This window comes from Grampus griseus, assembly GCF_964374135.1.
Source record: "Grampus griseus genome assembly, chromosome: 4".
NCBI classification, from domain to species: Eukaryota; Metazoa; Chordata; class Mammalia; order Artiodactyla; family Delphinidae; genus Grampus; species Grampus griseus.
Window position 1 is genome coordinate 476,440 of NC_138997.1, and position 14,318 is coordinate 490,757.

Genomic DNA, 14,318 nt, shown 5'->3' on the forward strand with positions numbered 1-14,318 from the left:
CCAAATCCTGCGAAGTGAACTGCAGACCGTTTTGGTGGCCGTCCCTGGACCCTGGTCTCCCCTCCGCGGGGCTGGGGTATTGAGAAGGTGAGTCCGGGGACTCTGGGCTCCCTTCCCTTCATTACCACGTCCCCTCGGGAGACACAGCCTGTGGGATCTGTCTCTGAAACACTGCAGGGGTTGATCCACTTTTTATCCTCAGGGTGTCTCCGTAATCCCACCCAACTCTGATGCAGCCCTCATCCTGCATTTCAGATAATCTTTTAAAAATACGATCCCGATCTCACCTCTAGTCACTCGGCTGATTGCCCTCAGAAGAGAGCGGTGGCTTACGCAGCGTGGATTACACGCTCGCGTCTGGACGGTCCTGGCCTCCCCGGGAGCTCCCCGACCGCTTGCTCCAGCCGGGCCGGGATTGGTTCAGTTCCTGGAACGTGACTGGGTCCGTCCTGGCCTCCAAGCGCGCTGTTCTCTCTGGGGCTCTCTTCACCTGGCTCGTGGCCCCCGTTCAGCTCGCCGTCTCTTCCTGCTGGGACTGGGTTTGGATCCCTCGTGTCCCTCCTAGATCGCAGTGTGGCTGTCCTTTAATAGCACACATCACACTGGGAACTGTCGTGTCAGGAGGAGTTTTCCTAAAGGAAGCCCTCCTACATTGCTGGTGGGAGTGTAAGTCGGTGCAGCTACTGTGGAGAACGGTATGGAGGTGCCTTTAAAACTAAAAATAGAGTTGCTGTTATGACCCAGCAATCCCACTGCTGGGCATCTATCCGGAGAAAACCATAAATCAAAAAGACACACGCACCCCAGTGTTTGCAGCAGCACTATTTACGGTAACCGGGTCATGGAAGCAACCTAATTATCCATCGACAGAGGAATGGATAAAGAAGATGTGGTACGAATATGTAATGGGATATCACTCAGCCATAAAAAGGAACGGAATGATGCCGTTTGCAGCAACATGGATGGACCTAGAGATTATCATACTGAGTGAAGTAAGTCAGACAGACAAAGACAAATGCCACGTGATATTGCTAATATGTGGAATCGAAAATACGGTACAAATGAACTTATTTACAAAGCAGATACAGACTCACAGACATAGAGAACAGACTTGGGTTACCAAAGGAGAAAAGGGGTGGGGGAGGGATAAATTAGGAGTTACAAAAAAAAAAAAAGAAATAGTTTTTCTACTGGATTGTAAGCTCCATGTGGCTGTGATGTCCTTTGTGTGTGGCTCTGCCCTTGCGTCTGGAAGAAGGTCCCACACAGTTAGGCCGTCCATAAACGCTTGTTGAACAGAATGAAAGTGAACAAGTGGAGGAATGAAGTAATGAAGCAGGAAGCAATCCAGTGCATCGAAGAATCCGTGGGAGTGGAGGTTATGAAAAGCAAAGTGCCAGCAGCACGGGGAGTCAGGTGTGTGCAGAGCTTTAAGTTTCAGGAGCGCACGGTTGGATTTAGCAAACGGAGGTTTGAGTGACACGGTAGAAGCAAAGCCAGGGCCTCGTAGGCACAGGAATAAATCTCGTCTGAGGGGGTGAGCGCAGCCCAGGGACCGTGACCAGAAGGGGAAGCAGAGGGGACTGGGGAGCTGGGAGTGGGGCCTTCGCTGGCCCTCCCTCTGCCCAGCACTGCACAGACTTGGAAGTTCTCACCAGCTTTTCTACTACTTTGTCCTGCTGTCCTGATCTATCGCAGGGGAAAGTTCTATACACATTGCTTACTGCCAGGTGAAAAGAAACGTATTTTAAAGGCCTGATTTTTGGATTTTTATTTAATAATTTTTCAGCTTTTAAGGAATGAAAACGTTCGATTTTCTGAACATGAAGCTGTCTTCTTGACGTTTGTTTATGAAAATGGTTGCTACAGCTTGGGCTGGGGTTGGTACACTTTATCCTTCCCGAGGCAGTTTGTTTTGAAGTTCTCTCTTCTTTCAGCTACTCTTCAAAAGCTGGACTTTGGAATTTAATCTTAAAACACTTTCATTTCTTGAATCACAGGTTTCGGCATGGCTGGGCGCTAAGTCTGGCATATGACCTGCTGTTGGAAAACAGGCTTTCTGTGTGATGGAGTATGCATAGGGTGCTTTCTTCAGGTTTTCTTTTTACATGTGGAAACAAGGGTTTGGGGCTTCATTCTCTGCTAGAGGTTCATGATGGAGAATCCCGTTACCTGCACAGCAAGGCATCCTCATCACTTTTCTAAATTGTTATTGGAGTCTAGTTGCTTTACCATGCTGTGTTAGTTTTAGGTGCACAGCACAGTGGATCAGTTATACACACACATAGATCCACTTTCTGCCTCCCGGTTATTAATTTGAGGCCAGTACTTGGGTCTTTATTCTCACCCTAGTGGAGTTAATCACTTACCAGTAAAGGGAGAGAGCAGTCAATGGACTTGGAGGCCGTTTAATCATGAACCCTGGGGATGGCAAATACCCCTCCGAGTTTCTGAGAATCTCTCTCCCACTGCTTGCCAAGGCCTTGTCACCAAATTTATCACTTTGATTCACTTGTTTTTTCCTTCCCCTGTCACTACCATCTCTACACCCAGCTCTGTACTGGATTCAGGAACTGACCCAACCGTTTCTGAAGTTGCTGCTAATGTTACACGTAAAAATCATCGTTCGTTCTGTTGAAGAACATAGTCTGTCTTCCCGGCAAACCCAAGACAAACACGGGTTTCCAAGGTATCAGCACTGGGTGCATCTGTTCATAGTGTAATCTCATCAGCTGAGCAGAGAAGGATGCTAATTAGTTTGTTGATACATATGTGATTTAATGACACTAAACACTTAAGTGATCTTGCAGTATGCACAACTTGTTTCCTGTCGCTGTTTTTAGTTTAATAAAAAAAAAAACCACGGTAGGCACATTGGCTGGAAATTAGAGCATTGCGCCATCTCAGAGAAGAAAGAATTTCCAGGAACGTTGACTGGTCAGTTGTATCCTGCTCTAGTGAGATTGAAGAGAAGATGAGGGTAAAATATTGGGTTTGGGGACAGGGGTTGAAATCCAATTTAAATGAGAAGATTAAGCATAATGGAAGAATTTTCATAAACTACATTATGTCAAACTCCTAGGTCCAATACTAAAATTCTAATAGGTACCAGGATAACTTGTTTGAGGAAGAAATTCCAGACCTGCATCGGCTCCAACATATAATCTTGTGTTTTTTGTGGCCTTCTTTTTTTTTTGAGTGCCCTCTTTTCTAGTTATCGTATTATATGTTTACATAACTGAAACCATGGCATTCAATTAATACGGTCCTTCTTCCTAAAAATTCATATGAAATAATGGTATTATAATTTTTATGAATGAATATTTACTTAATATTATCTACTATACTCTCCTTTATTATCTCCAAGTTGTACAGAACTGGCTCCGTAGAGGTTCTCTATTTTAGGAGTGGGATGGGGAGAAGAGGTGAGGAAGTAACTCTGACCCTATAGTCAAAATTATATTTGGATTTAAATGCTTCAGTTAATTTGCTCAGCTTTTTGCAAACAGCAGTCAGCACACTGTGGCCTGTGGGCCCAGTGCAGCCTGTTTTTATGGGAACACGTCCATGCCCGGCCCTCTGTGTCTCTGCTGTGGCCGCTTTCCTGCCAGCAATGGGGAGTGGAGCCACTGACTGCAAAGCTGAAGTGACCTGTGGCCCTTTACGGGAAGGTTTGACCCTGATCTACAGTGTGTGTGAGGACAGGAATTAGTAAACAGTAACAGTTACGTTGAGATACATTAAAGACTGAGAAGCAGACACTTGTAGAATTGAATCTTAAACGAAGCCTGGTTGAGAGCCCTAGATCTGTAGGTTTTTCAGAATCCAAGTAGCCGTTCCTGCATCACCAGATTCCTTTGGGCCACTCAGCAGCCCACTGACGGAGACAGTGCCCTCTTCTCTGCCCGCAGAATAAGAGTGACGTGTGATCGGGCTTCCCTGGTGGCGCAGTGGTTGAGAGTCCGCCTGCCGATGCAGGGGACACGGGTTCGTGCCCCGGTCCGGGAAGATCCCACATGCCGCGGAGCGGCTGGGCCCGTGAGCCATGGCCGCTGAGCCTGCGCGTCCGGAGCCTGTGCTCCGCAGCGGGAGAGGCCGCAACAGTGAGAGGCCCGCGTACCGCAAAAAATAAAACAAAAAAAGAATGACGTGTGATCACAGATTTGGGGTTTGACTTTAAGAAACAGAGAGTCACTTATATGTGGAATCTTAAAAAATGATACAAATGAACTTATTTACAAAACAGAAACGGACTCACAGACATAGAAAACAAACTTATGGTTACCAAAGGGGAAAGGTGGGGGACAGGGATAAGTTAGGAGTTTGGGATTAACATACACACACTACTATATAGATAACCAACAAGGATCCACTGTAGAGCACAGAGAACTCTACTCAATATTTTGTAACAACCTATAAGGGGAAATAATCTGAAAAACTAGGTATATATATGTATAACTGAGTCACTTTGCTGAAACTAACACAACATTGTAAATCAACTGTAGTCCAATATAACATAAAAAGTTTAAAAAAGAAAAAGAAACAGAGAGTCCTGGCAGCTTCTTCTGGCCAGTCAGCATCCATCATCCTCCTCAAACCCGATAACCCAGCAACACCCCAGGGGCTGTCGGATGTGAATTTAGCTTCCTTATTTGTCCCAGTTTAGGAAGTGAATTGTCCATTGTTATAAGCTTGTTAGTAACTTATCTGTGACAAGTTACAAGCTGATGCTTATACATATTAGGAACATACTGAGAGCACGGAGGGGCATAGAAAAGACAAGAAAATAATCGAACTCCAGTTCCAAAGATGGAAACATAAGATTTTGTTTTCAACATCTTTATTGGCGTATGATCGCTTCACGATGGTGTGCTAGTTTCTGCTCTACACAAAGTGAAGCAGCTATACATACCCATGACGTAAGATTTTATCCCGGATGATTCAAGTACCACGAGCCAGTGAGCAGGAGAATTATGCTCTTGTTTGCTTTCTAATGTAAACAAAACCCGTATCTTTAAGATAAACTAATCCTGACTATTTAGAAGCCAGTCTCACTTGGTAAAGTGAGTTTGGGTTCATCGAAAGGCACTGGCCGTGGAGGCAGATGGACGCACATTTGAACCCTAGTTCTGGCACTTCCTAGCATCTCAAATGGAATGACCTAAACTTTGAGCCTCTGGCCCATTGGAGATAATAATACCTATTCCCAATGGTTGCTGTGTGGCTTAAACGTAAATACAGAGTTCCCAGCCCTGTACAAGGCACTTAGTGGGGTTAAGTAACCATGGGTTCTTTTTCACTTTTTTTGTGCTTTTTGATTTTCCAAGTATGGAAATAGTTGGTGGACCCAAGCTAATCAAGATCATTGTATTGTTTTGTTTTGTTTTGTTTTGTTTTGTTTTGTTTTGTTTTGTTTTTGCGGTACGCAGGCCTCTCACTGCTGTGGCCTCTCGCGTTGCAGAGCACAGGCTCCGGACGCGCAGGCTCAGCGGCCATGGCTCACGGGCCCAGCCGCTCCACGGCATGTGGGATCTTCCCGGACCGGGGCACGAACCCGTGTCCCCTGCAGCGGTAGGAGGACTGTCAACCACTGCACCACCAGGGAAGCCCTGTTTTTGTTTTTAATAAATTTATTTTCTTTATTTTTATTTTTGGCTGCATTGGGTCTTCGTTGCTGCGCGTGGGCTTTCTCTAGTTGCGGTGAGTGGGGGCTGCTCTTCATTGCGGTGTGTGGGCTTCTCATTGCGATGGCTTCTCTTGTTGCAGAGCATGGGCTCTAGGCGTGCGGGCTCAGTACTTGTGGCACGCGAGCTCATTAGTTGAGGCTCGCGGGCTCAGTAGCTGTGGCTTGCGGGCTGTAGAGTGCAGGCTCAGTAGTTGTGGCTCACGGGCTTAGTTGTTCTGTGGCATGTGGGATCTTCCCGGGCCAGGGCTCGAACCCATGCCCCCTGCATCGGCAGGCGGATTCTTAACCACTCTGCCACCAGGGAAGCCCAAGATCATTGTACTGTGGATAAGCTGAATTTACAACCACACGGTTCCACTGAAAAGTAACTAATGAGACGTGGGTTGCGAATTGTGTGGAGACTCAGTCAGAACATCAAAAAAACAAAAGTAAGAGGGAAAGTCGGCCAGAAGGGCCGTGCGGGTGACCTCAGGGACCCCTAGGAAGAGAGGCTTTCTTGGTTTACCCCGGTGTTGTCTGGATTCGGATCCAGAGACCCTGGCAAATCCAATGGCATGGTCTTAGGAATCAGGAGTTCTTTGAAAAACTATTACGTGTTTTTCATTTTGGTGATATTTTTAAGTTATTTTACTATTTATAGAGACAAGTATCTTCTTTGCCAGTAATCATTTCAATTAATATTTTTCATGTAATTCTTTTCATGTAAAAGTCAGTGTTTCAGATCTAATCACATGTACTTGGGCCTCATTCTATACATTTTTTTCTTTAGGTATGGTTAGGAGACATTAGACATGCGATTCTGATTTTTCAGAAGAGACAGCACAGTGAGAACGTAGCAGTACCAGCAGTGACATGACATAGATGGAGACTCAGCGTCTGCCATAAAACCCTAGTGTTTCACTCTTGTGGAATCACACAGGACCAAATGGGCTATAAAAATGAGAATCAGTAGTTTGTGCTAAAGACATTTTGGAGAAAGTTGCATTCCGTTTGAACAATATTAAAATACTAAAAGGAAGTACTAGTATACTAGGATGCATCCGTATTAAATCAAGATCTTTACCAGATGTTCCGTCCATTCATTGACATTTGCACCAGAATTTTTCTTACTTGAAAGTGACATAGCACTGTATGGTCTTTGCTTTCTCACACCTGCCTTTCTCTGTTTCCGTAGGAATCCAGAGTCGCCCCTCTTTCTGTTCTGACCTTCTGCTGCCCCTGGACGCTCCCGTCACCAGTGTCCCTGGTCCCGTAGTGGCTTCTGTGGGTCGGTCCCCGTAAGAACAGCCGCCAGGAGGTGATCACCATGTTTTGCGCGAAGCTGAAAGACCTGCAGATCACGGGGGACTGCCCCTTCTCGCTGCTGGCCCCGGGCCCTGTCCCCAAAGAGCCCGCGGGCGAGGCGGCAGGGGGCGGGCCCGCAGCTCCGGCCGGAGGGCAGGGCCTCTGTCCCGGCGACCCCGCGAAGAAGCCGCCCGGAGGGCTTCCTCAGAGGAAGAGTAGCCGCAGCCGCGTCTACCTGCACACGCTGGCCGAGAGTATCTGCAAACTGATTTTCCCGGAGGTGAGTCCCTGGCCTTTCGAGATTTTACTGATATTCTGAAAATGGCAAAAGGACGTTTTCCTAAGGAAAATGTGAACGCTTGCTCTCTCACTTTCAAGGCTACAGTCGATGTAGACTGTTTTCTGGAAACATTTTAAAACATTTTTTTAAAGCAGTCATTTTCTTAAATTGTGTTTAATCTGAAAATGTTTAAAATCTTGCGTGCTTTTCCAAAGCATCCTGCACTCTGACAGGCTTTATGGCTTCGAGCCGCCGCTTCACCCTTTGGCCTCAGCATCCGTACCTGAAAATGGAAATGCTCACACCTGGAGTCTGCACGGGCATTCGGTGAAACGATGCACAGCTCTCACCGCCCACAAGGACCCGTTTTCTACTCATGGATGCCAAGCTAGTTTTTATGGATCCGTTAGCTGTATTTTTAGAACCGAATTCCTTGAAGAATAGCTTATTCCCTGCTGGGTTTTCCTAAGAGCATCGTCTGTTCCCTGGCAACTTGCTGAGCTGGGAAGACCGCCACATCCTGCTGGTTCAGAGTCTGAAGTCTCCACTCACGCCAGGCCTGGCCTGCTTCCTTGAGTCAGGGTCACGGGCCTGCCCGTGACACCCACCTGCCCTCAGCTCAGACACATCTTTTTTTTTTTTTTTTTATGGTACGCAGGCCTCTCACTGTTGTGGCCTCTCCCGTTGCGGAGCACAGGCTCCGGACACGCAGGCTCAGCGGCCGTGGCTCACGGGCCCAGCCGCTCCGCGGCATGTGGGATCTTCCCGGACCGGGGCACGAACCCGTGTCCCCTGCATCGGCAGGTGGACTCTCAACCACTGCGCCACCAGGGAAGCCCCCAGACACATCTTGATGTAGCTCTGTGGGCTGGGCTGCACAGCCTGATGCCGTTTTGAGATGTGGAGCGCAGCCCTTAAGGGAATTCTGGAAAGACCGATGCTGTAAGGTCTCACTTATATGTGGAATCTTAAGAACAACAGCAACAACTCATAGAAAGTACAGACTGGCAGTTATAAGATAAATGACTACCTGGCCCTGCTGTGTGATGTGTAGGAAAGTCATTAGGCAAATCCTGTGAGTTCTCATCACAAGGAGACTTTGTTTTTCTTTCTGTTCTTTTTACTGTATCTATAGGAGAAGGTGGGTGTTAGCTGAACCTATTGTGGTAATTATTCACACTCTATGTAAATCAAGCCGTCGTGCTGTGCCCTATAAGCTTAGACAGTGATGCATGTCAATTAGTTCCCAATGAAACGGGGGGGGGGGGGGGGGGGGGGGGAAGAACCTGGGGACAGAGCATAGACCAGGTAAAATATCTTTGCAATGGATGGGGCATGTGGAGGGTTCATTGCCCCTTGGGGTTAAAGAGAAGAGCTGCTGAAAGGCTTCATGGTGCGTCTTCCTCCCTCTGTCAGTGTTCACGGTTTTATATAAATTCGCATCAACTGGGAGGCTGGGGATTGATGTGATCAGGCTCCAGCTCTCATCGTCCACGGATGAGTTTCAGTTGACTCCACACCACCTCTGTGCCTGTGTGGAGCACTGAAGAACCACAGACTGGGGACTTTTAGGAGTGGAAGGGACGTCAGAGAGAAACCTGTTTCACTCCCAAGAAGGACTAGAGAGGCTAAGTGACTTGACCAAAGTCACACAGCTTTGGAAGGATAGAGCAATTACTGCTGTCAACAATATGGACTCGAGTGACAAAGAAGAGACTTGAATGGAAGCTTGAAGGATGGATAAATTAGAATTAGCAGGACGTTGAGGGAACTTATGTCAAATATAAAAAAACACAGTAGTACTTTGGTTCGTGGCCTTTGAGATGGAAATATTTAATTATTCTCTCTCTGCTCCAGTCACTAGCCAGCCAGCTTTGGCTGGGGTGAGGGATGTAGCCCTTCTCAGGCAGGTGGCTGGCATCACAGTCTGGGAAGCGGTTGGTACTCTCATTTCCAAGGACAGAGCGTGATGCACAGGGATGAACAGATGGTGAGGATGGACGGCTGGAGACCTTCCATGCTTTCCCTGGGTCTTGTCATTACCATGTTGGCGTCATTATTCTGTTTGATAAGTTTTGAGTTCCTACAATAGAAGTCATACACATGTTGGAACCTCTTTTCAAAACATTCTGAACACCAAACATATATGTTCCTGTTTTCCTTTTCTTTACTTAGAAGGATCTGTGTTGTTTGTTCATGAGCTCACAGGAATAATCATCAAGGTTTGACTGCGCTGTCACGTAGCAGGGAAGGCGAGGACATAGGCCTTCCAAGAGGCAGGAGGTGACCCTTGGCATCAAGGACCAGGACTCTTTTCCCACAACTGAGGCCACTTTCATTAAAACAGGGAATGTCCCAGGGCCGTGTAGATTACTTCATCCCCTGTCCGAACATCTACGTGTCTTTGATTAAGTAGGACTTTTTTTTTAAGCCGATTCTTTTCAAGGGGACAGATTTAATGCTTAGCCTACTGTTCAGTTTCAGTTCTATCAGTAACCCAAAGGAAGAGACTCCAAATAGTATTTGATGGTACCCTAGTTCTTGCTTTCGATAATCAGATTTAACTCCCCAATTATGTTTTATGGGGGGACAAGTATATCCTTAGCAGATTTAGGGTGGGAGATGGCTTTCCAGAGTTGTGGAATCGTAGGTTACAGAAGTCCTTTTGCTCATCTAATGCAAACTTTTCATTAGTTTGAAGAAATTGACACATAAAAGGCCACTTGCTTTAAGTAAAAGATAACTGAGGAGGAGACTGGAATGTTCTCTGCACCTCATTCGTAATCTGTTGCTCTTTCTGTTACATTGTTAGCTGATTTTTCTTGAATATTCTCCCCAGTAATCCTGTAAGCTCCTCAGGCAGAATGTCTTTAAAGAAATTATGATATGGTATTAGCCACAGTTGTAGCAAATCAGAACCCACTTCCTGAATTGAATCAATTGAGTCAGATATGCTTATATAAAGGATATCATCCCAAATCCAAGACCTTGTGAGACTAAGAGGGTCTGAGGGCACTCCTGAAGTCTCTACATGTGCTGCAAAATATTGTGTTGCAAGAAGAAAAGAAGAGAAGCAGTTTTACAACATCCTTATGAGGGAAATATCCTTGGTCTAGAAAATCATTAAAAACTGTAGAAAACACCCCATCCCAGCTCCTGCCATACTTAAAACCTTTCAATGACTTTTCATTGCTCTAACATAAAAATAAACTTTCTTAATATAGCCTCCAGGCCAAAAAAAAAAAAAAAAAACTGTAGAAAAGTTAAAAATCAACTGAAATAGCAACATATCCATAAACCAGACCGATGAAATTCCATTCAGCATGTTCCCGACAATATGGCATCAAACAGCAGTTGTACCTGAGGTATTAATATATGAGTATCCTCGGGGGCTGTCTTGCAGTGATTGATTCTGTGTCACGAGGCCTGAGGTCTCAGGAACGTTGAGTCCTGTTCGTGGATTTCTTGTGAACTGCGTCATCTCAGGGTCTAGGCTCAGGTTGTATCGTAGAAGCCCTCGCACCAAGGTAGGAAACTATGCACCAGCAGCCTTTACCAATGCGTGTTTTGTCTGAAAAACGTGTTGCTTTTGTTTTGTCTTGTTTTGAATTTATAACAGTTTTCCAGAGGTGCAGTGGTGGGTGATGGAAGTAGACAGGAAAGCCTGGTAAACCACAGTCTCACCAGCTTATGCTACTGCAGCTTGGCTAGGACTTTGGGACTTTCTTCTTTAGAAAAGCAAATTCTTTTTTTTTTTTTAATTTTATTGGAGTAGAGTTGATTTACAATGTTGTGTTAGTTTCAGGTGTCCAGCATAGTGATTCAGTCATCCATGTGCATAGATCCACTCTTTTTCAGGTTCTTTTCCCGTATAGGTCATTACAGAGTATTGAGTAGAGTTCCCTGTGCTGTACAGCAGGGCCTAAGTTCTGATTCAACATGGAAAGTCTGGAAGACACCTGTTCCACAAACCCCAGCAATGAGAGAGGGACCATTTCTCCTTGCTTACAATGGCAGCATATATGCTAGGAGGAAAGGACTAGAAAAAGAAGTTCCTGGTGGCCGTGGGAAGGAAATGATAGACCAGGAAGAATACAGACTGGCAAGGATAAAACCATGTACTTGGTGTTTTAACCGAAAGGTCAAGAGGAGGAGAGAGAAGGGTGGTGTCTCAACTAGCGCTCGGGGTGAGGAAGGAAAAAGTCTTTGGTGCCAGAATTGGATGGACTCTCTTTTCTCATTGCTCATGCGAAGTTCCTGGTCAGAGCAGCAATTCATATATAAACAAATGTAATCAAACTATTTTAAATTGGAAACAATCTAAATCCATTTTTGAACAAGCTGAAAGAGCAACACCTCTGTGCTGGCTTATATCTCCTCACTGATAGAAATGTTATAGACCAAGGCTTCAAGACTGAATAGCTGATGGGGGCACGGGGGTGATGGTCATTCATTCATTCATTCATTCATCCCATCACTGTAGTGAGCATCTCCCGTGGTCAGGTACTATCTAGGTGCTGGGCACGCAGTAGTGAGCAAAACAGGTATTCCCTGCCATTTTGGAGTCTCTATTCTAGTGGAGAAGACAGAAAATAAGAAACAAATGTCAGGCAGCAAATGCCTGAAAGACAGGCTCGTGCAGAGGCAGTGACCCTCATTACGCGGCTGACCCCTCTTCCCATATGAATAGGTTTTACGGAAAGATGGATGGGGCGGAGCTAAACTGGCAGTCGCATATATAACTGATAAGAGTGCCAATTGCTACAAACTTCTATGAAATTAATTTGGAAAGAGCTACTTAAAATTAAAAATCCACAGACTTTAAGGGTTTCACTGAAAAAAATATAGCTTATGGACATAAAACGCAATATATGAGAGAAGAAAAAAGGCCCTTGAGAAACTGAAGATCCTTGAGCACCCCCGGCTGAGCGGCCTTGTTTACGGTCTCGGGTTTAATGTTCCCTTCCTCCTTCCCCGATTCAAGGGCTCTGAGGAACAGGCCCCCATTTCTCTTCCCAAAGCCGTTCCCCACCTGCCAGGCATCCGGCCCTTGGTCGGAATCTGCCCACTGTTCCAGCCCTTCTTTCCTCCTGAGGCAGATGTGTCCTCGCTCTCCTTACCGGAACCGTCAGATAAATGGTTCTACGTGGTAAATCTAAGTTCTCGTTTCTTTGCAGCCCTTGCATTTTCTTTCAAGAAATTTCACATTTCTTTTCTAAGCTCTATATGCTCTTTAAAAACCAAGTTTTGGGGCTTCCCTGATTGCGCAGTGGTTAAGAATCCATCTGCTAATGCAGGGGACATGGGTTCGAGCCCTGGTCCGGGAAGATCCCACATGCCGCGGAGCAACTAAGCCCGTGCGCCACAACTACTGAGCCTGCGCTCTAGAGCCTGCAAGCCACAACTACTGAGCTCGCGTGTCACAACTACTGAGCCTGCGCGCCTAGAGCCCGCGCTCCGCAACAAGAGAAGCCACCGCAATGAAAAGCCCGCGCACCGCAACGAAGAGTAGACCCCGCTCGCCGCAACTAGAGAAAGCCCGCGCGCAGCAGCAAAGACCCAACGCAGCCAAAAATAAATAAATAAATTTTAAAAAAACACCAAAATTTATTTTCATGACTCATTTTATTAAAACAGAAGCTTGGTCTATTTTGCTTAACTTTACTGTCTCACTTGACCAGTGGAAATTCCAAGAGAAATATAAATAGTTCTCAAGGAAAAAGGAATTTCACAACTTGGGATATAGCCAGAGAATTCGCCACTGTCCTCTGCGTAAACTACACAAAGCACTGGTGGCTATATACACACATAGATACATACGATTTTTTGCGGAATGCAAAGAAATTACCAGTGCTTTACTTCCCACTTATCAACAAGCTGTTAAGAGAGATTAATAGTATTGAAGCCAGTGTTTAAAACTATGCAGGCTTATGTACAACTATTTTGCAATCTAGGAAGATTCATGAGATACTCAGAAATCAATAGAAGAGAAGAACACTGCAAGTATTTGGTGAAGATTATTCGTTCAAAGAAAGGAAATGAGTGCAAGTTCGGGGAAATCTGAGATTTGTTTCAATCAGTGATCAACCGACCTTGGTGACAGATTTAAGGGATAAAAGAAAGGGGAGAGGGGCTTCCCTGGTGGCGCAGTGGTTGAGAGTCCGCCTGCCGATGCAGGGGACGCAGGTTCGTGCCCCGGTCCGGGAGGATCCCACATGCCGCGGGGCGGCTGGGCCCGTGAGCCATGGCCGCTGAGCCTGCGCGTCCGGAGCCTGTGTTCTGCAACGGGAGAGGCCACAACAGTGAGAGGCCTGCGTACCGCAAAAAAAGAAAGGGGAGAGACAAACTCGGGAGTTTTCTAGAGCAGGTCACGTAAACCGTACATGAGACAGAAATGTGGGTTTGTGGGAAGGGTGGTGGTCACTGGGGTAGCTGGCGTGGGTCTGTGGAAGGAGTGTGAGTCTCTTGGCTTGAGCGCCCCTGAGACTGAAGTCCTGGCCACACACCCAAGGGGTTTCTGGCCCCCGAGGAAGGGGTGCCCGCGATTCCTCCACGAAGGCTTGACTTCACCAAACCAGGTCTCCTGTTTGATTCCAGCTCTGTGGCTGTCAGTGAGCGCCCACCGAGGGCAAAGCCCACATCCAGACTCAAGTGAGTCTGAGAGCTTTGCTTTTGCCCAAGTGTGAAAAGCCCGTAGAAAATCTATCCCCTTTTTCACAGTGTCAATTCACTGCACTTATTAAAGTAACTGCTTCTGCTTCTTCATAAGGAGCTTTCAGCACCAATTTTCTGTAAAGTATGTATCTTCAAGAATATGATTATTTAAGGGAATGTTTAAAACTTTTCCTTTCAATTTTCAGTTTGAGCGGCTGAATCTTGCCCTTCAGAGAACACTGGCAAAACACAAAATAAAGGAAAGCAGGTAAGTTGAATCACTTTAGTTGCATGAATCTCTGGTTGCAATCGCTGACACAGCTACTAATAACCACCACTGAGTGATGTATGCGTGGGTTTTGAATCATTTTGGTGTGCCGGGAACTGGGCTAACACTCATATGAAAGCAAGTGT

The 14,318-nt window shown here is 46.1% G+C and overlaps 1 protein-coding gene across 2 annotated transcripts in view; it reads left to right on the top strand.

Annotated features, from left to right (window-relative positions):
• Positions 1-14,318, top strand: part of GUCY1A1 (guanylate cyclase 1 soluble subunit alpha 1) — a 63,310-nt gene that overhangs the window by 23,605 nt on the left and 25,387 nt on the right. The window contains exons 1-3 of one of the 2 annotated variants that reach the window (XM_082652729.1): positions 935-992; positions 6,861-7,250; positions 14,111-14,172. In XM_082652729.1, the coding sequence (XP_082508855.1) occupies positions 6,993-7,250; positions 14,111-14,172 (320 nt within the window). In that variant the 5' untranslated portion in view covers positions 935-992; positions 6,861-6,992. Of the gene's footprint in view, positions 1-934; positions 993-6,860; positions 7,251-14,110; positions 14,173-14,318 lie in introns of those variants that run through there. The other variant, XM_082652728.1, reaches the window with a different exon arrangement.